The sequence below is a fragment of the Thamnophis elegans genome, chromosome 3, assembly GCF_009769535.1.
Source record: "Thamnophis elegans isolate rThaEle1 chromosome 3, rThaEle1.pri, whole genome shotgun sequence".
In the NCBI taxonomy this organism is placed as follows: Eukaryota; Metazoa; Chordata; class Lepidosauria; order Squamata; family Colubridae; genus Thamnophis; species Thamnophis elegans.
Window position 1 is genome coordinate 18,745,811 of NC_045543.1, and position 25,614 is coordinate 18,771,424.

At 37.3% G+C, this 25,614-nt stretch overlaps 1 protein-coding gene across 1 annotated transcript in view; it reads right to left on the bottom strand.

Moving 5' to 3' along the window:
• Positions 1-22,943, bottom strand: part of RANBP17 (RAN binding protein 17) — a 186,489-nt gene extending 163,546 nt beyond the window's left edge. The window contains exons 1-12 of the mRNA XM_032214676.1: positions 22,885-22,943; positions 18,286-18,432; positions 16,507-16,597; positions 13,902-14,068; positions 11,949-12,014; positions 11,076-11,180; positions 9,864-10,029; positions 7,725-7,798; positions 5,214-5,333; positions 1,921-2,067; positions 1,495-1,667; positions 949-1,142 (exon numbers count right to left, since the gene is read on the bottom strand). Coding sequence (XP_032070567.1) covers positions 949-1,142; positions 1,495-1,667; positions 1,921-2,067; positions 5,214-5,333; positions 7,725-7,798; positions 9,864-10,029; positions 11,076-11,180; positions 11,949-12,014; positions 13,902-14,068; positions 16,507-16,597; positions 18,286-18,432; positions 22,885-22,902 — 1,468 coding nt within the window. The 5' untranslated portion in view covers positions 22,903-22,943. The remainder of the gene's footprint in view (positions 1-948; positions 1,143-1,494; positions 1,668-1,920; positions 2,068-5,213; positions 5,334-7,724; positions 7,799-9,863; positions 10,030-11,075; positions 11,181-11,948; positions 12,015-13,901; positions 14,069-16,506; positions 16,598-18,285; positions 18,433-22,884) is intronic.
• Between the last annotated feature and the right edge of the window lie 2,671 nt (positions 22,944-25,614).

Below are 25,614 nucleotides of genomic sequence, written 5' to 3' on the forward strand. Positions count from 1 at the left end.
TCAATATTTCTACAAATGTATGAAAAAGAATGAAGGATCAATAGGAAAAGAAAGACCAAGAAAGCTGAGTTCAGTTAAAGATATACTGAACAAGAATTTTAAAAACAAAAGACAACATACTAAGCCCTATCTGCCATGGTGGAAGCCAGTAAGGATGGAAAAATATGTATATCAGCTCTGGTTTCACTATTAAGCAAAATAATCATGTGTTTAGGGCACCACGGGAATCGGAATACCACAGAGTTTTTTTCTTCTAGCTATTATGTCCTTAACTCTTTCACTGCCACCTTCAACTTTAGCTTTCAATAAATTTTCGCAATTATATTTCTCCCATGTAACAATTTCATTTAAAAGTGCATTAAAAGTGTTAAAAATTGCCTTTTTTCTATGGTTCTAATTATAAGTAAATAATTTGCTTATTTTACTTACTGTTATTTTATAGTAAATACTTTTTAAAAAAAAACACACAGCTTCTATTTAACAGTGATGAGGTCTGACCCAGGGAAATGACCTGAAAGAAAACTGAAATTTAAAAATTTCTTATTTCACCTTCAACACTTATTGAGTGTTAATGTCTAAGCGATGGAAGGGCTGAGGGGCACCATAGTTGAGCTGTGGTAATTCTTACGTGAACAATTGTAAGTAGTTTTTAAAAAGCCACTTCATAGTTGTTAACGTTTCAGTGAAATGGGAAGGAATCAATTCCTTCTTTCTCCTATAGCCTCCTGACCCACAATTTTGTCCTAGACGTTTGGAAGATCTTCTCAGGCAGGGGTGAGAAAGAAGATAGAAGAAGTTCAACTGTTTCTATACCTCTATACAATATTGGATGTTTTTGGAAATATTATTTCTTCTTGCACTAAAAACTGATTAAAAAATAAATAAGTGAGTCAAACATATATGGCAGATATATGCAAAATTTTAATCAGAAAAATAATATATACTAACCTTCTTGAATTGAGATTGCCAGGGAATTTCTACTGGATGACTGCAGCAACTTCTGATAGTTTTGTGCATTTTGGTCAAACAACTGTACAAGAAGCGCACAAGTCTTCTCATATTCACATCTACTAACTGTACATAGCTGTTCTAATTGCTGAAATACTGTGGCTGTATCATCCAAGGGATCATCCAAACCTTCCCTAAAATCCATATAAAAATTATAATGGATAATGTAAAAATCACTGGACCGTTTAAAATGACATTACAGTCAGTATCCACAAACTAACAGCTGAAATCTTGTCAAAAGAAGGTCCTTTTTTAAGATTGAAAGCTGGTTGATTAATTCAACAATGATGAATTTGATAGTTTTTTTAAAAAAATAATGAAACCTAAGAAAATTTACATTGGAGCAAACTGATTTCAGAAGCACCTTTTTTATTTCAGGAACAAAATTAATGCAGTTACCCAAATTAAAAATAGATATCAGGAAAGAAAGAGTATCTTTGTGCAAGAGAGCTAGCTATAGTTATGGTGAACTGTACTCTCGATTACCTTATAACCATGGAAACAGATTCCAGTCTAGAAGTAATGTATGCCTTTGTGATTTCAGGTGCATAGGTATCTAAGAGATGGGGTTCTGATGATTTCACAAAAGGAACTGAGGCAACCATTCTTTGCCAAAGGGTTAACAAGTAATGAACGCTGTTTGGTGCAAATTCCCAGTGCTATAAAGAAAAGAAATGAGTTTTTCATTAGAGTAAGTTTCAATCCAATGCAAGCAATCACAAATGTTATTTGCAATTTTTTCTTCACATCTTGGTAAGAAAACCCATTATTATGTATTGTAAAAAACAGATAGAGCCCTAAGTTGACAATCTTAGAATATTCTTGGCAGATAAAAAGTAAAATAATCAATCACAAAGCTCTATATGCCCCCCCTTTAAAATAATCAAATCAATCCCAAAAACATTACCTTACCTGTAAACTAGTAATAGTGAAACTTGCTATCAGTCTAATAACTTCTGGATAATCTTTCACAACTACTAATTCTCCAAGTTGATAATTGGTTTTCAATCGAGCCAAAAATCGACAGAATTCATGATAGTTACCAGGATCTGATAAGCCCTAAATTATTAAAAATAAAATAGGCATTCATTATGAGAGTTGAAATAAAGAATAGGTCTACACAAAAAGAAGATACAGTCCATCCCCAAATCAAAAATTAATTATTAATGCCATTGCATATGCCAGAAATATACAAAGAAATAATTGTGAAATAAACTATTTTGTGAAGTCAGACACCTAAGAATTATCTGCGTGACTGAAATTTGTTGGTGGGAGTAGAAGCTGTGATTCCTCATAGAACATCATAATAGGCTTCGGCAGTGCACTGGAGGAAAATCAGCAATATGTTAAGAATGCAACACAATTTACTATCACTGCAGAGGCACAGAGGAGGAGTAAAATACATGTGGGGTGACCAGGAATAGGGCAATTAATGCAGCAGCCAGGCATCTTTCTAAATATATGAAATAGCTAATATCTGTGTATGCAGAAGTCTTGTAAGTCAAATAAGAGTGATAAACGCCTTTTGTTACAAATGCTTTATTATACACCCCCACTCCCCACAAAGTATTCAATAAGACCTCAGTGTATTGCTATTTTAATACAATTGCTCAGTCACTTTTTATGAAATGGTGTTTGTATATATTTAATAAATAACAATAAAATAAAATATCCCATAGAATAGAATAAGGACAAGATTTAAACTTGGCTTATTATTATTATTTGCTCTTAGGAACTAGGCTACAGGAGCTAGGATTACAGTGTAAACTTACTTGGGCAAAAGAAAGTTAGGTTGTTTTACTCTTTTATGATCTAAAGCAGGGGTGTCAAACTCACGTCATGGTGTCATCACATGACATATCAGGACTTTCCCCCCCTTTGATAAAATGGACGTGGGTGTTGTGGCCCAGCAGGATCCGGTTGAGCTGCTGATGGACTCGGTTTAGCGAGGAACCATATGAGTCCGCCATGGAAGATGTGGAGGACCCTGGGCAGGGTTCAGACTCAGAGCAGGGACCAGAGAGACTGGTTTGCCACCAGGAGGCACCTGAGGCATGGAGCAGTGGGGAAGATCAGAGGCAGTTTGTCCCTGATGCTAGAGTGCGTAGAGCTGAGAAACGGAAGCAGCAACTCCATAGGCAGTCTCATAGACGATAATTCCGCACAGGTGGTTGTGCCTGGGCCCCTCCCAAGAGGGTTTATAAGGAAGGGCATTGGGAGGGAACATTTGCAGGAAACAACCGTTCGAACTCTTAGTGAAAAAAATCGTTCGAACTCTTAGTGAAAAAATCTAGTCGTGTCTTGTGGAATTATCTGAGTTGCTTTCTTGGAGCTTCTGGGTTGCTGCCAACCGATTATCTTGAACATGAGTTTGCCTGGCCTTCAGCCAAAGGACTGGTTATCACATTCATTAATCAGTGGCAAACAGCCAAGCCTATAGTCTGGTTTATTCACAGGCCGGGGGGGGGGGGGGTCAGAACACATGGGTATGACCAGTATGCATCCAGCCCACACGCCAGGAGTTTGACAGCCCTGATCTAAAGCAATTCAAAATCCATGGGCTATTTCTCATTCCCAGGATAGATCAGAGAACATGGAAGTCAGTTTGCATGTAATAAAAGCTACAAACCACAACAGAAGTGTGTTAAATGCATTTCCTGTTCCTTCACTTTAACAAACCATATCATACTGCTCAGTTTAAAGCTTACTACTATGAACTTAGTAATACCTCTTTTTTTTCAGACATGCCACCATTCCATTCAGTTGCCTTTCTACTAGAATACCATTTTTAATGGAGGAATACTGTTTACCTGCCCTCTTACAGTTACAATCCTTACAATTATTCCCCTGAAACAGGAGTTATCTGCCAAAAATTATACCTACATCATACATAATTTTCCACAATATTGCTCACTAAAAATAGGGATGAATCAAAACATAAAAATCATACAAGTTTCTTGCACAAAAACCCTCATGTCTACCCTTTATGGAATGTCATTTTTCTTCAATAGTTTGGAATAAAATGTGCATGTTTTGCTTGTTAACCCTAAAAAGTACATTTTAACAAATGCCTCTGCTTATTAAATCTGGATTTAACCAACCAGAACCAGCAACAAACAGCCATAAGGTGAGCTGGTTGCTAAGGGCCCAAAATATGTATCACGTGACCACATGTGTATCTGTGTGTTTGAAATCAGGTTGCTAAGTCAAGGACTACCTGTAGGCATTTAGCAGATAAAATGGCTAAGATTTGGATCAGGGCATTGGAGGTATAGCTTTGCTCAATTACTTGAGAAGAGTTTGAGCCTATAACTCCTAAAAAAGAGGACATTATTCTTTATGCTGTGCAATGATGATGGCCTCTTTGAGAGAAGGGGTGGAACACATATAGATCCTCAATGAGCCTTCCCGGACCCAATCAGTCCACACCCGTGTACAACCCCCCTGAGCTCGCCCCGCTTTTGGCACGCGAGCCAAAAAGGTTCGCCATCACTAGCATAAGGCCTTGTTATTTCAGGGGCCTCCTGCATTTGGCATACTCCTTGTCTCATCAATTAAACAATGTCATCTAGCAAGACTCAGGAAGCAAACTTTCTCTATTATAGCACTTGACCTCTGGAAGATCATTCCCCATCAAGAGATTTGCATGGTCAACACGCCTTTTAAAAAAGCATTAAAAGAGGGTTGTTTTTTTAGGTCGTGGATTAGAGTGATGAGGAAGAACGTTTTGTTTGCTTTTATCTCCACGGAGAGAGCTGTTCGTAGTTCTCTCGCAGATGATACTGTCTTTTGGATTTCATTTTTCTACTGCTTTTATGAGATAAGAAGCCCAGAGTTGTTAAAATTGGTAGCCAGGATATTTGAAATATAAAAATTCTTGCTTGAGTGGATTCATTCCGAATTAATCTAACCAAAATCAGACAATTTTCTGAACTATTAAACCAGGGTTGAACAACATCCAGATAGATATGAATTCCCCTTCAGACACAGATAGCACTAGCTCAAAAATATGAGGCAGATCAGATGATATAAGACACAGTTGAAAACTGGCATATTTCCCACACTATCATTTCAAATGCCTCAAGTAATTCCATTGGCTAATTTAACTATTTTACTAAATATCAATTTTTACAATAAAGATATCCTAAGAAAAAATTGAACAAATATAATTGGAATTTATAAGGAAATGGGGGGGGGGGAATTACCTGAGGATTTTCAAGTATTCTTTTTACTCCTTTGATTAGATTACCAAGATACTTGGCACGTTCTGGATTGCTAAATAGGGATCGTCTTGTAGAAGCAAACTGAACTAAACAGGAAAGTGCCTAAAAGGGAAATAATGATTTAAGAAATGTATTACCATAAGTGGGAGATAAATATTGGTTTTTGAACCAAGCAAAAACTTTGCTGCTATTTTGCTTCATTTGTATTTACTTAAAAACACTTCAAAAGTTGAGCCTGCAGCTACAGTCATACTATATACATATTTAAAATATAAAAATTGCCATCAATTTGTATTTACCATTGTGGAAAAAATTCTAATAAGGTGAATTAAAATACAGTAACGTGTGTAATATCTCCAAGGTGCCTGCAATTGAAAGATGGATATCTACATTTTTGTACAAATCTGGTGGTACACAAGATAATAATGGTGTTTTGGTTGTAATAGCTATGTGAATGCCAACCGGTTACAATGCAACATCTGAACTGCAAAGCAAGATCTGCAATTATGATAATACAAGGCCAAAACAGAACACAGAAGCTGGCACAGTACATAATAGAAGGAAGGAAGAATAACTAACCCATAACCATTCTAGAATGTGTATAACTACTTGTGCTAATGTTCCCTGAAAGTGCATACAGAATACAGTCTCTGAAAATTCAATAATTAAAATGAGTGGAAGGTCTTGAGAAACAATCCACTCCTGTTATAAATATTTCAGATTTATTTCACATTAGACACCCAACCAATCTATTGGCCAAAAATAGAGAAGTATAAACTAATTATGCACTACCATAAAGACAATTTATATAATAAAATCTGAGCTATATGACCTCAATGTTTCAAACTACAAAAAAGAAGGATGGAAATGTATAACAAATCAAGTACCAGACATTATTTAGTCATAGGCCAAAATTCTACCAAAATGTTAACCAATAATCATGTGACAAACTGAAATATTAAAAGAGAAAAATATAATTAATTGCTTTCTAAACAATCTATTAGAGCTTAATGATACTCTGAGTTTTCTTAAAGGGATCATGACTGAATAGAATTTTGCTACCATTTTTTGAGATTTCTAAGGACTGAATAAGCTAATAGAAAGAAATGTATTCTCTCCTGCAGTACATTTAAAATGCAGCATTCCTATTAAAGACTCATTCTGAATTACTTTTACTTTAATATGTATACCATTAAATATTAGCTCAGCACCTCAGACCTAAAAAGTACAATTACAGTGGGAATGTAATTATTTTCAAGATGATTAACAAAAATAATTACATTGGAAGTTTTATTGCGCATGAGAGAAATGGTTTTTTTTTTCTTATTCTTTCCAGCTATTAGAAGATTAAAACATGATTCCTAACTATTTGGGTCTCTTAACTTTGCTTAGATTTCTGTTGATTTTCCACTTATGGAGGACAGTAACACATTGTTTTATTATTACAACTTCTTTGTTTTTTTATTTTTTCTTTCTCTACAATAAGCCTCTATGGCTCATAAACTCATCATTCTGTGTCAGGGAAAGGAGAAAGCAAAACAGACATTGTTTATTTGCTAGAATCAGATAAATTTCACTTTTTGTTAGGGATTGAATTAGGGAGTTGACATAAAGATTAAGTAGAAAATGGACCAGAATGCAACCTTATTTTAAAATCCTATTGTAAAATGAGAATTGGGGCTGAAAAGTCTTTTTACTCCTTTGATTTGATGCTATACATTCTACATGTATGTATTCTTGTTGAGCATCATGATTAGTAAGAATGCAATTACGACTTAATTTGTGATAGTTGCATTTTTATTACTAGGGATAGGGATGAGTCTGGGATATTTTCTGTTCATGTTAAAATTAACCTGTTTGTGATTGGGTGAAGAGACCACACTTATGATTGTTGCAGTATCCCATGGTCATGTGATCAAAATTTAGACACTTGGCAACTGACTCATGGTTGCAGTGTCCTGGGGTCACATGATCTCCTTTTGTGACCTTCTGACAAGCAAAGTCAATGGGGAAGCGATTCACTTAACGACCCTGTTACTAACTAAACAACTGCAGTGTTTCATTTATCAACTGTGGCAAGGAAGATCGTAAAAAGGAGCAAAACTCACTTAATGTCTCACTTAACAACAGAAAATTTGTGCTCAATTGTGGTTGTAAGTTAAGAACTACCTATGTATAACTGCAATAGTAACAATGACCATACAGTACATATTTTTCTAAATGTATTGATGAGTTACTGGTTATAGAGCACAGGTGCCACCATAGTAGCCATCTCCTCAAGTCAGACAATAGACTGCCCAATATTAAATGTCCTACTGACCTTATCTGCAATACTTCCCAGGTTGAACTAAGGATTCCATTGCAAAACATAAAGATAATAAAATTTCAGGATACATAAAGTAACAAGACTTTTTAGTGGACAAATTTATCAAACGCATACAACTTTTAAAAAGTTTCCTACTAAAAAAAAGACTAAAGATGCTTTATACTTACTAACTGAGACAGCATTGAAGGGAGGGAATGATACAGGTCAAAAAAGAGATCCAAAGTCTCTGGTTCCAGGAAAACTGAGAAGAACAAAGGTGAAAATAAATAGGTGGTTTATCTTTCCTAGTTTATGCCTCTCTCAAAAACACAATTATACACGTAAAATAATAAATGAATGTGTCAAATAGTTTCAAGTCGCTCTCTTTTTTATAATAGGAGGACTAGGGGAGAAGGTAAGCTTCATGTATTTATAAATTGATATTTTCATCCTTTCTCCATTCTCTGTTCTTAATTACCTCTTATTCATGCAATTGTGGCATTTGTTTTCTGACTATCATTGCACAATGAAGGAGCAGTACTAACTTTACTCCAAATGGACTGTAAATAAAAGGCCTTGCTGCGAAACATAGCCCATTTGAAGTTCTGCCACTCACATATAGTTGCTACCAAGAAAGTTTGTGAAGTCTTTCATCTCTCCCATTAAGCCTTAAATTCTACAGAAGTGCCACCCTAGTGCCTTAATTTTTTTAAATGCCAAGATAATTCATAATCCATTCTTAAATTTTACTCCCGTGATGGCAAACCTATGGCACGCATGCTCAAAGTGGCACACAGAGCCATGTTGCCTGGCATGTACAGCGTCACCCGTTCCTCTTCTGGGTTTCTGGTGTGCATGTGCACGCGATGATCAGTTGGCATTTGTGCGTGCGGCAATGCCAGAAACCGATCTTCCGTTTTGTGGCGTGAGGATGTGTGCTGGCCAGATGATCAGCGTGTGCATGCGTGGCAGTAACTGAAAAACATGCGCACCGAAAACCAGAAGTTCATTTTCCGGTGTGCACATGCCTCCTGGGCAGCTCCTCTTCCTAGTCGCGGCCCAGATGAGCACATGCGCGAAGTGTTTCCTTTTTGGCATTCGGTGTCCCGCGTATGCCAAAAAGTGGCGAAGTGCCAACTGTCAAAAAGATTCACCATCACTATTCTACTCTATTAGCTGTTGCTCTTATATCTCAGTAGGAATGAATATTCAAAAACTTATCAGAGATAAGCCCCTTTTCATGTTCCAACAGTAGTTTCATTTCTGTTTCGTGATTTCTAACACAATTCCATTATATGACACTGCAACACAACTGTCCATTTTCCAACATTAAGGTTTTGTATGCATATTTATTTGGATTTTATTAAAAAAAAGACATTTTATCATGAAATAATTTGCCAGATTTGTCTGTTTAAATTATCGTTATTTTATATGGAATTCAAGCATACCCAGAATAAAATATTTTTCTAAAACGTAATTTATATGGAACTGTTAGATAAATTAAATATCATGTATTTAGTATGATACTTAATCAGGCACAGATCAAATTAGGTAGAAAAATTCCACCAACACACCTGAATTTTCAGTCATTTTTCAAAGAATTCCCATGTCTCCCTTTAGATTCTGTCCACATTTCATCAAAATCCAAATCACAGTGTCAGAAAGGAGACTCCCTCAATATAATTGTATGAATATGAGCCATATTTAAAGAGGTACATATGCAATACATACAAAATAATTAACTAAACCTCTGTGATCTATATTATTTTGTCAGAATATGAATCGGTCCATTTGACATTGTGGGCTTGGAATTTTCCATTATCAAATGGACTGAGCAAGGACACCATATTTTCAAACAACTTATTCCCTCAAAAAGGGGAAGAATTTATGATTGGGTATGAGATGGCAAAATCCTCTGAACCCAGCATGACATTGATTCTTTCCCTTCACACCACTCATCATCATGAAAGGAGGTCCATCTAATCAACTAAGACTGAATCAACATGGAGCAGTGTCAAGACAACATATGATAGGTCAGATGGTTATAAGCTGCTGTTTATCTCCTTGAACCTAAAAAAACTGAATAAGATCTCACATAATTACATAAGCTGTGCACTGCATACTAGTATATAAACTGCATCAAAATCTATATTCAAGTCAGGACAAAAACAATTTCATCCTCAAAGTGTCTTGCAAATCTGTCATAAGGTTTTCAGGCTCCAACAGATGATAGCCCCTCACTTATTCTACTTCAGAATCCAAACACATCTGAAAGGCACTACATTAGAAAAATGTAAATAGATTATTAGCAGTGATTATTCTCTTACTTGATCTCCAGTTTGTTGGAATTTGTACAGTACACAAATCATCTGCAGATTCATCTGCTGAACTACCAATGAAGTCATAGTTAAGACAATTGAGGACAAGCTTCAGAAGATGTATTGCTAAATTTTGTTGTTGTTGATCTTGAAGATTTAATGGTTTTGCCAATATCTAAATCCAAATTTTAAAAATGTGGTTCAGTAACATATTTCTGAATAATGTAATTACATTATCTTAAGAATTCCAATACAATATGTCAAGAATTCCAATATATATCACTCACAAATTTCAATTATGCAGGAAAACGCAAGGATTTGGATAAAAGATCTAGGTAGTCCCTGAGTCATGACCACATCGTTTAGAGACGGCAATCCCAGCAATCTCTGTTGCCATCATTAAGTAAGGATTATAGGTCATTAAGTGAGCACCTCCTTGCAACTTCCTGTCAGCCTCCTACAAATGAAATCAGTGAGGAAACTGACAGGAACTTGCAAGTACCAAGTCATACAGAAGTCTGGGTGGGAGAGGGTGTGTGTGTGGCCAAGGAGCAAGGCTCAGGGAGGATGCACAGATGAGGGAGACTTACCAGAGCAACTTGCAACATTCCCTACCAGCTTCCCCATTGACTTTACTTACAGGAAGCCAGCAGAGAAGGTCACAAATCTCAATTATGTGATTGTGGGATGCTGCAACCATCATCAGTGTGAAGTGGCTGCCAAGCATGCAGATTATGATTACAACTGCAGAGGTGTTGGGATGACCAGGACTTCAAGGAACTATCTGTTAATTATAACTATCACCATTCATTCAGTGTCATTGTAACTCTGAGTGGACAATAAAAATAACAATTATTTTGGCTTAAAGATAACACAATCTTCTAATTTAAATTATGATAAAGATAGAAAATGATGAAAGGACTTGAAAAATCAACTACTTTTGAGTTCCTAAGAAGACATTATTGTATATACACACATATTACTCTAACTGCAGATAACCCAACTTTGAAAGTGAGATGGGTAGTATTTAGATTTGATCAATAAATAAAAATAAATAAATCTCAAATATTCATTTATTACTTTTTCACGATGCATTTCATACTAATCTAGCTGCATATGTTTCTGGCTAAAAAAATACGTCCATGAGTGTTGATATCAACAAAATATGTTCTGATGGGAAAGAAATAATCTCACTATAATATGATAAGTGTTTGGGCCCACCTCTTTCAGCAGCGAGCATGCCAGCATCAAAATTTCTTTTAGAGTGGTATCACGGAAAGAGATGGCAATTCTACGATGCTTTGATGAAGGTCTTGAATAATCAATCTAAAACAAAGAAAGAAAACTCTTCATTTGAATATTATGTAATTTTTAAAACAGATTTTACAGGTGCTTACTATATACCCATAAAATGCACTATTATGAGTAAAAAAAGTATTAATATTTCTAATCCAGCCAATACATTATCTAAAATTTATAGCAGGACCTTAGTAATCTTACTCTATACTCATGTTGAATGAAAAAAGATTTAAGCAAGTTATCTGAAAGCAGCAGAACCAGCAATAGGAATAGCAACTTTGGTTTAACTATCGTCAGGCCAAACCCAAAAGCAACCATGGACATCCCATTAGATGGTCACATATAACACATTTAAATAATCAAATTATTATGGAACATTAAAAATGAAGAGCACAGTAATAGGCCTGTCAATAAGACAGACCCTTTTGATGTTTTCGGAGCCTAGGTTAAAAAGAAAAAAAAGACAAGAAATATCAGGGCACATAAAGTGACAACTATGAATGGGATGTTCATTCGGTTTTATAAATGTGCACAGATCCTGCCGATAACACAAGTTCTGTTCTTTTTTTCAGACTACTCTAACTAATTACAATATCAGTAGAGTTGATCCTATTTTATTCACTCAGTGAGTTTTGAAACAATCCATTTTCAAGCTTTGTTTGATCGAAAGTTTCTCTTTGGGATTTTTATCCTATTTATAGTGTAGTTCTCCCTTTCATTAATCCTGCCTCCAAAACACTATGACAATAATCTGGTAGCAATATAAACTAATATGGAGGAAAGAAGCATACTTACAAAATTCATTTCCTGAGTTAGTTCTGAAAGAATCATTACTCCTATTATGCAGTGATCCACGGTCCCCTATAACAGAAACAGACTATGAATAAAGGCTTTAGGTGGCTTTGAGAACAAGCATTCATGTTATCAACTACATTTTCATTGTCACATTTAAGTACAAACACACAGAACACAAAAATATGTGCATTTCTTTAAATGCAGTCAATACCTTGGCATTTGACTGCTTCAAAACTCATCAATTTTGGTATTTGATGCGTTTTGAAGCAAAAATCTTGTCTCTGTCTTTCTACTGGTAATCAACGCACAAGGAAGAACTTGCGGATGTCAGGTGACTCGCTATTTTTTTCTGGCCGACATAGCGGGTCATTTGGTAGGCCATGTAGTTACTCATCAGTATTAGTATTCATCATGTCTTCCAGAATGAATTACCAACATGTACCAAAGTACCACTGTACGTTTGTCTTTCTGAATGATGTGTCAATTGCAGCACCAAATATTGCAAACACAGCCATTGTTTTTACTTTGCAATTAGCTGCAGTTAAATAAAGAGGCAGTAATGAGTCAATTTATGCAGTACAATGGCTGGAAAATATAATCTAGGTACTGGAAAAAAAAACTCTTTATATGACTAAATCCACAATTATTTATTGGTTTAATATAGAAAAAGAAAAGAAATGCAAAAAAAGGAAGAAAGAGTAAAACAAAACAAAAATAGGAAGGAAAACAAAAAAGTTTATCAAATATACAATAAATCAATTTTTAAATATGGGATTACAATTAGACCAAATGAAATGATTTTCTCTTATTATACTGTAAATTAAGGGCAGCACAATCTTTCCATTATAATGAAATAATTATTATAACCCATGCATTATAAAACCATAGTTCTTCACATATCAATAAAACCCCAATTTCCAGGCTATTCTATAGCTAAAAATCACATTTACATTGTTCAATTTTATCTTTTTTCTCCAAAATTGAAAGAAGACAATATTAGAAAACAGCACGGCAGGCCTATATCATATGGGCAAATATTCCCTTGGTCATTTTATTTGTCAACTTCCTAAAACCACCGTAATACTTCTGTGCAGTGAATAATAGTAAAAACAGTAAAATTTCATAACCATCAAATACATATCCAGAAAAAACAATAAAAGCAACCTTCAACTGCCCTATTCCACAAAGGGGCTCTTCCAGAACACCTATCCCAGGGCGGAGGGGGGGGGGGTCATGTCTTCAACACTCAATTAAACAAGTGAGATTAGGAGCCATATAAATCTCTGGAGAATGTTATTCCAAACATCAGGCACAAAAACACGCTATCATTTCAAGGAGAAGCAATGAAGCGTCTACTTGTTAATGAAAGTAAGGAATTAGCAGAATGAGTGTATATTAGAAAAGGAAACTGGACTAACATGTGCACAACTTCTAAGAAGAACTTCTAACAAGCAACTTCTCTGCTTGTTTTTCCAAACACATGGCACTGCCTTATCAAACTTATCTCCATACCCAAGGGCAAATCATGCCAATCTAATATTGTAACAACCCATAAATAGCTACTGGGTTTGCTGATAAAGCTGATAAGGTAAAATCTTTTACTAATTTAAACTGAAAATTTAAATTTTCAGACATGGTAACTATTGATTACTTTCTGTTTCTTATTATTTCAACAGATATTCAAAAACCAACTCCACCCCAAATAAAAGGATTAAAGGGTTGTAAAAAGAAAAAAAGGGTGAAAGTTTTCTGCCTGCTTATAGGTATGATAGAAAGTTCTATGTTTGCATAATGGTTTGTGAAAATATATGCACAGGAAGGAAAAATCTGTATTTGGGCATGCCTCAAACCAAAGATATTGCCTATCTTCGACAAAAGACTGTCTGCAATTCTTCTAAGAAATATTCTACATATTTTAACATTATTTTTTAACAAACATTTTCTCTTTCTTACCTGTAAAAACTTTTTAACATCAGCAATAATGTCTCTAAAAACCAACTGGTCTTTCTGAACATCAAACCATCCTAATTTTGTGATCTTTGCAATTACTTGAACAAGAGCCTGAATCACAAAAAGGGCCAATTTTGGTCGAGATGCAATATAATTTAGTATGTAGTTTCCTGTGCCAAGATATAAAAAAGTAGATAACAATTATTTTGGGTTAAAGACAACACAATCTTCTAATTTAAATTATGATAAAGATAACAAATGATGAAAGGACTTGTAAAATCAACTACTTTTGAGTTCTTAAGAAGAAATTATTGTATATATGCAAACGTTAGTCTAACTGCAGATAATCAAACTCTTAAAACTTTTAACCAAAGTAATCCTCGATTTATGACCACAATTGAACCCAAACTTCCTATTGCTAAGGGAGACATTTATTAAGTTTTTGGCCAGTTTTACGACTTTTCTTGATACAGTTGTTAAGTGAATCACTGAAGTTTTAAGTTAGTAATACAGTTGTTTAAGTAAATCTGGTTTCCCCATTGACTTTGCTTGCCTGGGACAACTGAAACTGTCATAAATATGAGTCAGTTGTCAAAGGTCTGGATTTTGATCATATGAACATGGGGATACAGCAATGGTCATAAGTGTAAAAAACAATCCTAAATCACTTTTTTCCAGTGCTGTTGTAACTTTGAATGATCACTAAATGAACTGTTGTAAGTCAAGGACTACCTGTACCAGGAAAAATGCTTTACCCATGGATAAGCCAACCCTCATTTTTCATGGTATTTTGGCAACAAATTTCAGGGCTTCCTTATTTGCAGATGGGCTTATACATATGAATATATATGGGAAATAAAAAAGATAATTATATGCATCACTGATGAGCTCTTTTCAAGATTTAAGCTGAACGCAAATTTTTAGATACATATTGGCACTTAAAATCCTCAGCTTATTCACAAATATATGCAGCATTTATTTTATGTAGCTTACCTGGCTGTAAATATGAGCTCAGATATAACTAAAATGGATACAAAGTTCGTTTATACTGCTATTAAGATAAGACACTAATTATATTTGATGCAACTGTACTAATTGTAATTAGTTAATGTAAATATGTGATTAAGCAAAAGCAATTACAGAATTCATTCAGGTAGGATGCAGAATTGTACAATCCTGCCTCAGCATTGAAGTGAAATGTTTCCCTTCCATGTTCCAGAGCTAAATTTTATAGTGAGAAGTATTCACATTCAGTCTGTGAACAATCTTATTATTAATATCTAGAGAAGAGAATATAAATTATAATACAGAATACAGAGTAACGAGTTGGAAGGGACCTTGTAGGTTATCTAGTCCATCCCCCTGCCCAAGTGGGAGACCCTACACCATAATCTATATCAGGGACATAGAACTGGAAGATAAAGCTACAAAGAAATGCACAAGAAAGAATCACTTGAGTCAAAATGTTATATAGCATATGATGTATCTGATTTCACCAAAATAGCTCAAACTAATCCAAATTCTTTTTTGTTATTAATTGGTAGATTACATAACAAACACAAATATTATATCAGTGATGGCGAATCTTTTTTGGCTCAAGTGCCAAAAGCAGGGGGAGCGCAGGGGGGTTGTGCATGGGCGTGTCACACCCATAATGCTATGCGCATGACCCCAGTGCGCATGCACGCATGACCAACGCTCTCCCACCCCCATTTTTGGCATGCTTTTTTCACCCTTCCCAGGCTCCAGAGGCTTTATAGGAGTCTGGGGAGGGTGAAAACAGCCTCCCTCCCCCCGGAGGCTTCAGGAGCTTCCCTGAACCTCCGGAGTGCGAAAAACCGGCCCTTCAGGCAAACCGGATCATTTTTTGCTCTCCAGAGCCTTCATGGAAGCCTCCTGAACACTCCATAGGGCTGAAACCGGCCCTACGAGCAAACTGGAAGTTCGTTCCCGAAATTCCCGTTTGCCAGTAGGGCTGTTTTTTTGCGTTCTGGAGGCTTTAAGGAAGCCTCCGGAGGGCAAAAAATGGTCTCAAAAGAAGGCTGACAGGGCAACACCTTGCCTGCCCTGGCAAATGGCTCCGCATGCCACCTGTAGCATGCGTGGCATAGGTTCGACATCACGGTATTATAAGAACCAGTCCAAACAACTCTTATTTTCATTATTTTTTTCTGGTTTTAAGCTTAGGATCATTTATAAATCTTTGACATGAATAAATAACATTGTATTCAAGATCAGTGTAACACTTTACAAAGCAGTTTAAGTATGATACCTATCACTATTTCCATTTTAAGGACTATACATTACTGTCCACAAACTATTCTATTTGATTGCAAAATATACTAGATGCTTGTACAAATGTGGCTCTGCTCCTGCTCGGGTATTTACTTTTTCTTATTTATATAAAACATAAAACAAACAATTGAACAAATATAATGTCTCTAAAGATGAGAAATCCCAGATTATAGGAAATAAGTCTCACCCCTCAATTATGAAAGTATGATAATAAATTCTTTAAAACCAATATGTTTAAATTGCTGTAATTATTTTAATCTACATTTAGATTATAAACACATTTTTACTATTGAAAAAAATAAAGAATGCTTACTGATGTCCATTCTTTGTTGAATAGGTAAAGGGGTGGTTTTGCATACAAGTTTTGAAAGACATGTTGCTGCTAACAGTTGCGCGTAGGATGTCTGGAGAAAAATATACACAATTCAAATGATGATAGTAACACTGGGTAATACTAAAGATTTTTAAAGCAAACATAATTTTGCAGCAAGAAACTATTTTCCTAATGTTTTGCTATTTAGTAAAACAAATCTATTCTAACACATAATTTTTAAGATTCTTGATAATAAGCAAAGAACCCAACACTGTATGAATAATATTTAAATAACAGTTTTTATAATTTACTTATAGTCCTTGACTTATAATGTATTTGTTTAATGACTGTTCGAAGTTACAATGGCACTGAAATATAACTGATGACTTATAACCAGTTTCTACGCTTAAGATCATTGTAGTATCAGCAACCAGCCCTCATTTACGATGATTTGCAGTACCCCTCAGTCATGTGACCACAATTTACAATGTTTTTTTTACCAGAAACTGGTATCTACTTCCGGTTTCTGGAAAAACAACTCTGTAACAGAGATCCTCAACCCCTGGTTCATGGCCTATAAGTGTCAGGCAAGTGCACATAGCTCCATTTGCGCATTCGCGGGATTAGGTTGTGCCTGTGAAACCATTCCCTTCCTCCCACCACCCCTGGTCTGTGGAGCTGGAAAGATTGGGGACTGGTGTTCTATAGCAATAACTGGAATTGCTTAACAATTGCTTCAAAAAAGATCATAAAATTGAGTTCAGTCACATGACCTGTCAAGACTTAATTACTGAAATTAAATGGATCAATTACAGTTGTAACTAAGGAGTACTTGTAAAGTTCCTTGTCTACTACATATAAATACAGTACCCACCAGAATCTCAACAGATTACCTCTTCTCAAAATAGTGAGTAGTCCTCACTTAATGAATGGTTGCTTAGCGACCAGTCAGTTACCATAGACCCCCCCCCCAAGATTCTTATGACTCAATTCCTGAATTAGGACAACCACATCTCCCCTGCAGTCACATGATCACATTGTGAGCATGTGATAACCAGTTTGCATTTATGGCCATTTGCAACATTCATGTACTTTCAGCTTTTTTTTGCCAGTATTTACCATTTATTTCCAGTTTTTGGAATAAAACTCATTGGATAAAATGGTTTTGTTTAATGATTATGGCATTCACTTAAAAACCACGGCACAGAGGACTGCAAAAATAGGCACGGTCCCATAGTGACCAACTAAACAATTTACAACCTATGACTTGCAACCATAATTCTGGGCTCAATTACAGTTGTTGGTTGAGGACTATATGTATACGTCACATCCGTGAACTTGGACATATTCATGTCACCTTCTTTTTGAAAACAACATTGAAATAGTATACAACTGCCTTCTTCCAATATATCTTCTCAATTTTCCAGCCTAGTCTACAGCTTTGGGCTTTTCAGGAATCTACCATCCAAATACCAACCAAGTCTGACCTTGCTTAACTTTTATCAAGATATAACAGGTGCTCCAATCTACTGTGGATAATAATAAAATCTCAAATCTCTAAAATTCCTCCTTTGGTCCAATGCTACAAAAGTTTATGAGTTCTTTGTCTATCATCACAAATCAATCTTATTACTTCTATTGTAACATATAACAAAATGAAAAATCTGATAGTCAAATGTATCTTGATAATACATAGACAATCTTGGTATCCAGAAGGGGATTTGAGCAAAAGAAAGCGTAACAAATATGTACAGCAATAATAAAGTTTAAAGTACTTACTGTTCCTTGTTCCAGTAAAAGTTGGCACTGACTGAGACATTCAGGACTGTTAATAAGCTCCAGAAGAACTTTTTCTGCTTGTATTCTCTGGGCTAAATCTGTGCCCTCATATAACTGTTTACAAAGAACTTCTAACTCTGCTAAACTCTGTTGGGAGGAATAAAATGTCAGACATTAAAACTTCATATACATTTTTCCTGAATGTTCATGCAAATCCATATAATTAATTTATTCACTTATCATTCATATGATACACCTTGACAAAGAATGAAACAATCAATATTTTTCAGTGGCAAAAAATACCATATTTAGCATTTAAATTTCCTTAATAATCTGAAATACATCCATGAAGTGGATGGCATAGATCTATGATGGTGAACCTATGGCATGCTTGCCAAAGGGGGCACGCAGAGCCCTCTCTGTGGGGACGCGACCCTTCATCAGCTGGTCTTCGGGTTTCCAGCACTCTCATGCACACTTGCCAGCTGATCCTGCGCGTGCAGGAGTGGCGGAAACCCAAAGACAAGCTGGTCAGTGTGCATGCGTGCGCCAGAAACCCGAAGACCAGGTGGCTGGCAGGCACAGGACTCCGGCATGCACATGTGCACGCACGCACATTCGGATTCGGGCACTTGGTGCCGAAAAGGTTCACCATCACTGGCATAGATCAAGCACTTAGGCTAAGTTAGTAAAGAGAATCAACACTTTCAGGGATATGCTTGATCTATGCCATTCACTTCATAGATGCCAGCTTCTAATTTTAATTTATTTTTCTCTTAATTTCCTATTCTATGACACTATTAAAAGTATAAGATGCGTTTGCCCAAACATTATCCCAGGCTTGATTGATTCCCGTTCCTGATGCACAGGATAACACAATGAATAGAACAGATCCATTCAGTTAAAATGCATTTAGTTTACTCATCTCAAAAGATTATTAATGCAGTATTTATGTAAATATTGATAATTAATGTAAATATTGATAATTAAGCACACCAAGGGATTAAGGCAAAACTAATTAATTGTAATTGCAATTGTTTCAACATAGTTAAAATTAAGTTACATTTACTAAGCTGCTCCTGACCAAAGACCTCCACTGTGGTTGTGAAGTTAATGTAGTGATTAAAAGGATCTGGCTTGCCCGTTGACTATGGTTTTTAGAAAGTCGCAAAAGATGTTCACATGACCCAGGGACAATACAATCATCATAAATACATGCCAGTTTCCAAGCATCCAAATCTAACTGAAATTTTGGGGACAATAAAAATAAAAAATGAACAGTAATGTGGTTGCATAAGTGTGCGCACCCTTAAAACTTAGTTGAAACACCTTTTGATTTTATGATAGCATTCTGTTTTTTGAGGGGTAGGAGCCTATCTGCATGGCACATCTTGCCTTGGGAATCTTTGCTCACTCTTCCTTTCAAAAGCGCTTCAAATCTGTCAGATTGCCAGAGCATCTCCTGTGATCAGCTTTCTTCAAGTCACCCCACAGATTTTCAATTGGATTCAGGTCTGGACTGCAGCTGGGCCATTCAAAAACTTTCAATTTTTTGGTGAAGCCATTCTTTTGTTGTATGCTTTAGGACCGCCACACCTTGCAGTTTGGGAGGGGCGCGGGGCGCATACGTGCATGTGCGCATGCCTTGCAGTTTGGGTGTGTGCACACACTTTGGGCACGGTGCCTAAAAGGTTTGCCATCACTGCTTAGGGCTTTCTTGTGCTGAAAGGTGAAATTCCTCTTCCATCGTCAGAATTTTAGCAGACTTTGTGCCAAAATTGATTGGTATTTGGAACTGTTCATAATTCCTTCCACCTTGACTAAAGCTCCAGTTGCATCTGAAGAAAAGCAGCCCCAAAGCATAATGCTGCCACTACCATGTTCCACTGTGGGTATGGTGTACTATTGGTGAAGCACAATGTTGTTTTTGCACCAAACATAATTTTTGGAATTATGGCCAAAAAATTCAACCTTGGTCTCATCAGACCATAACATGCTTTCATCAGACTTGATATAGGTTTTTGCAAAATATAACCGAGCTTGGGTGGTTTTCTTTGTAAGAAAAGCTTGCCACCTACCCCATAGCCCAGATATATGAATACAGGAGAGTGTTGTCACAAGTACTACACAGACAGTACTTGTCAGAAATTCCTGCAACTCTTTAAAAGATTGCTGTAGGCCTCTTTGCAGCCTCTAAGACCAATTTCCTTCTTGGGGTTTTCATCAATTTTGAAGGGTCCAGTCCAGAAAATGTGCCATATTTTATCCACTCATTGATGACTGTCTTCACTGTGTTGCATGGTATACCCAATGTCCTGGAAATTTATTTCTACCCTTCTCCTGGCTGATACCTTCCAACAATGAGATTGCTTTGTAAGCTCTTTGCAGACCATGGTTTTTGCTGTAAGGGGCAACTGAGTAAATGCCAGAAAAATCCTACAAGAACAGTTGAACTTAATAGGAGCTTAATACTGATGGCAAGTGTGTACTGACTATTTAAAATCAGTTTTAATATTAATTTTGAACGAAGTCTCATCCCTGTTTATAAGAGGGTGTGCACATTTATTAAATCATATTATTGTATATTCTTTATTGTTATATCCCCTTAAAAGGTTTCAGTTTCTTTTGCAATTAAATTGTACAGCTTATATGTTATATTAAAATGGGGGGGGGGGACGGACCAGAAATGATTTACCGTTGCCTGATTTTTTTACATCTCAAATCCCTGACATTTTAACAGGGATGTGTAGATTTTTTATATCCACTGTACTTTTTTATTTTGACCAAAATATCGATTTTTTCCAGTAGAAAACTAGATTTTTTTTATTGCTTCAAAATGTTCAGGACATTTTTTTATCACTAATTATTTATATTGTGTAAAACGAACTCTTCTAAAAGTATGTAGAAAATTATGCCATCTCAAAGACTCGATCTAATATGGTCTGTCCTTTAGCAAAACTCAAATCCCAGATAAAATGGATTTCATCTCCCATCACAAATCTATACCAGAGAGCAGATGAAAGATAACACACAGGCAAACATTTCATTTGTCATATCAAATGCCTTATGTCTCCTTCTTATGAATTTTCCTATTATTCTTATTTCCTTATTTATTTAGCATAAAGAGCTTTTGCACCTTGGTCCTATAATATCAACCATTTAGTCTAATTCTTCTTTCAAAAAATTACCTAAAATTTAAAGAAACACCTTGTTATATTACTAAAACTTCCTTACAGAATTCATAGGAAGCCATCAGACCCAACTTTTAAAGGGATTTTTTTTTTATTCCCGCTAAGGTAAAATAACAAGATGATATACAGGCAATGGAAGAATAATTATTAACTGCTATGCTTCTTTCCATAAACTCAGATCAGATGGTCACCCTGAGTAACACAAACCAATCAACTACATTTTATCTTACTTTCTTGGTGCATGCCCTGGCCATGTGGACAACTGTCATGAAGAATCAGAAAACCAGGCTAAGTGCTAACAAAACACCTCTCACTTATACATGTGGTGCAAATCCAATTTGAGTTATTGAAATATAGCCATATTTTTGTTAGCCACACCATAAATCAACTAGCAGATATTAATTTATTTTCTTCCCCACTTATTGTAGCATCCAAATCCTTGGGGAAAAATTGTCTAAATTTGACTACAAATTCCACAGATATTTATTATCTGGGTTATGTTCTCTATAGCAGATGACGAACACATGCTGTCTGTTCATGGAACTAAAAAATGGGAATTTTTTTTTTTTTAAGAATTCTTAACAATTTATTTCAGCATTTTGGGGAAGAAAAAAACACATAACCATCCATGGATGTTACGAACACAGCAATAGGTCCTTGAAGTTGCACTTATTCAGGAAAGAGGGATCATTTAAGAAATGGAGTTTTATCTAATCTAAGATGAAGAAGTCCCACAGGCAGCTGAATCTCCACAAATACACTATAAAATCTTTTTCACGGTACATGGCATCTATATACTCACATTCTGCCTCAGTCACTCCCAGTTTCTACAACAAAATTTTCCACCTGCTCTACAATGATGCAGAGCAAAAAGCCTTGCCTGGGCTTGAAGAAACCGTTTTGGCAGGTTTTGGGGGTTGGTGTAGCTTGAACCTCTATAACTCCACTCTCCTCTGTTACTATTGCAGGCATCCTCTACCTCTGGGTCTGCTGCCCAAAAGCAAGCACTTTCTTAAAGACCCATCACTTTTCTAAACACCTCCTCGGGAGATCACCACTACCACCCCACCTATTTTGCCACCTCTGAAAAACGAGAAAGAGGGGTGGGGGTGAGTGACCCCCGCCCAGTCCCCAAGGACGGACTTCCCCCTGCTTCCATCCTCCTCTCTGCAAAGCCTCAATTGGGGGGAAGAGAGGCGGCGGGGAGGAGGGAGAGCCACTTCTCACCTCTCCTCCAAAAACAGCCCCCCTGGAGGCACTGCCTGCCCAAGAGGAATGCGCTACCTACCCTCCCAACGCCCCGTTCCCCGACCGCCTTTCCACCCCTTCCCGCCCTGTCTCTTCTCCCGGCCTATCCGCCCAACGGCCCGCCTAAGGCGCCCAACGCCCCGTTTCTAGGCACACCAACCTGGCCGCCCAGCGCCATCTTCCAGGCAGGAGGGTGACGCCGAGAGGAGCCGGGGCGGGGGAGGCGCAGGCTGCTGCGGTGCCCGGGCGGGCGGGCGGCCGAGCTGGGAGGAGCGAAGCGGAGGGCAGCGGGGCCCGCCGGCAGGAAATGTTCGCGCCGGCAGCGGCTTGGGGCAAGCGGAGGAGGGAGGCAGGGCGCGAGCGACTTTAGGCGGGAAAAGGGAAGCGATTGCGGGGGAGCCCGGTGAAAGGAGGAGGCCGAGCCGAACCTGCCCCGCCGCTTTCCTTCCGCTTTGTTTTAACTTTATGCGGAGGGAAAGCAGCGCGAAACCTGGCGCAAACGCTGCCCGACTTACGAAGCCAGTGCACAAGGCGGTGGCCTGGAGTTGAGTGCAACGCCGTCGGAATCGGCCACAATTGCTTGCATCCCGCAACGCCGAGCAATAACGCATTGCTTGCAGTCGCGGCGGTTTGGTTCAAGTAAACGCTGCACCAAAACCCCATTATGGCTAAACGTGGGGCATCAGACCAGTCTCAGACATCGGCACGTCCCCACATCCATAGGAAGAACCAGGAATAGAAAGAGAGGAGCGGACGAAATACCGGTGGGCTTTTAGCAGTTTGCAGTAACAAACTACTCCTCGGAAGTAAGCAGTCTCTGAAAATACGTGCCACAAGCCTGCACAGAGTTCGATTCTTCTTTCTTTATATCTCCTGAATTGCTTTATCCCAGGACCTCTGGAGACCTATTTATTTTTCTCCTGTCTTGATTTTTGAGTCAGGTCAAGACCACATACAATACTTAGTGCTCCCTCCTCCTATTATCCTCACAACAACAACCCTGAGAGGTGGTTTTTGTTGAGAGAGACTGGCCCAAAGCCACTCACCCAGTTTTTGTGCACAGGAGAGGATGGGAACTCACCTCTCTTAATTCTTGCCCAGCATCTTAGCCATTACATCAAACTGGCATACTGACATACACCTGTATGGGCTCTGTATACCCCAACCAGGAGGTGATGGGGCATAGCAGTTAAGTCTTAAAGAGCATAGGAAGGGGGAGTAAGTTTAAGCCTCCCATCCCTAAGAAGCACACTGGTGACTTAGAAGCCGTCACTTACTCTCTGCTTAACCTACTTCACAGGTTTGTTGGGAATAATTCAGAAGCTAGGAATGCGGGTGCTGTCTTGCACTGACCAAAGGCGAGTAGAAAATAAATAATTTTTTCTGAATTAACCTATTTTACATAACAAAGTAAACTCAAATAACCATAAATGCACATCATACTAGAGTAAAATGTGGCTCACAAAGCGACAATTTTACTCCCACAACTCTGCAGGTACAGGTTAGACTAAAACCAGAGGCTGTCCCAAAGTCTCGCTGTGAAATGAATGAAGGTTAAATCTGCATGTAACCCATCCTCATTAAAAAACTGCCCATTACTGTAGATCAAAGCTGCCTAGGTTACTTTGGCACATCAGGATAAAATCGGGCAAGCACTTCTTCCTGTCAGGAAAAATACAGCAATTAATTACATGCTGCTCTTTCACTTAATTTCTGTTACCTTAAGTGAGGGCCTTAACATCCTGGCAGATTCTGTTGCCTGCCTATAAGAATCAAGTAAACGCTGCACCAAAACCCCATTATGGCACGCACAATATCTAAGAAAGTTAAGTATCCAATTGCTTCTGATGTGGCTGCATCCTGAAATTTCCCAAATAGACATTCATGAACTACATAAGTTTTTTTCCGGAGCACCAACGATTGCATTGCAGGTTCTCAACCATTCCCCACTTAAAGAGCTTAATGCCTTTGCATGAGGGAGGGAGAAAATATGGTTGATTTTTGACTTGTATATTTCTTAATTTAAACCTGGGAGTCACCTGAAGATGGGAATTACTGTAAGAATGTGTTCATAAAAGGATGCTCATACTATCCTTAACAATTTAATGGTTTTATTTATGTATTTATTTATTTGACTTGTATGTTGCCCACCTCGACTACAGGCAACTCTGGGCAGCTTACAAACATTCAAAGCCAATAAACAGTAAAAATAATAACAACAACAAATTTATAATTAGAAGATGGGGAGCAAAGATGCAAGATGCATACAGGTAAAGGTGGGTTCTTTTCTTAATCCAATAGCCATCTCCAAAGTGATGCACCCTCCCTTGGAGCCCCAGGCCAGCTGAAAGAGCCAGATCTTCAGCTCTTGCAGAAAGTCAGTAGGTTGGGTGAAGATCTGATCTCAGGGGGCACAAAGCCTTTTCTCCTGGACCCTGCCAGCTGAAATTCCTTGACCAATAGGATCCACAACATTAATTATCAATAATATTTCCTTTTAGCTCCTCCCGACATTAAAGCTGTTCCCATGAGCTATTATCTTTTGTAATGCAGTCCCAGGATGCCAGTTTAAGAATGTTCAACCCAAAGAAAATTGCTTATTATTGCACTGATGCCCAACCAATCATGTTTAGCACCCTGTGTGAAGCCAATCAAGGACATCCAAATCTTCCTAAATATAAGAAGGCATTATATTCTTTCAATCACAGACTGAGCTACAATTGGCATGGTTAACTAATGGTGATTTCTGTTCCCTTATCAGTTCCAACTGAAGCTGATAGATTATTATGCCATTTGACATCAGCATAGGAAGACTAAATTACATTGGCTTTCTAAAACCAGCCTTTTATTTTGGCATTGGACAAAGTCATGAAATTATTTGATGGAAAGA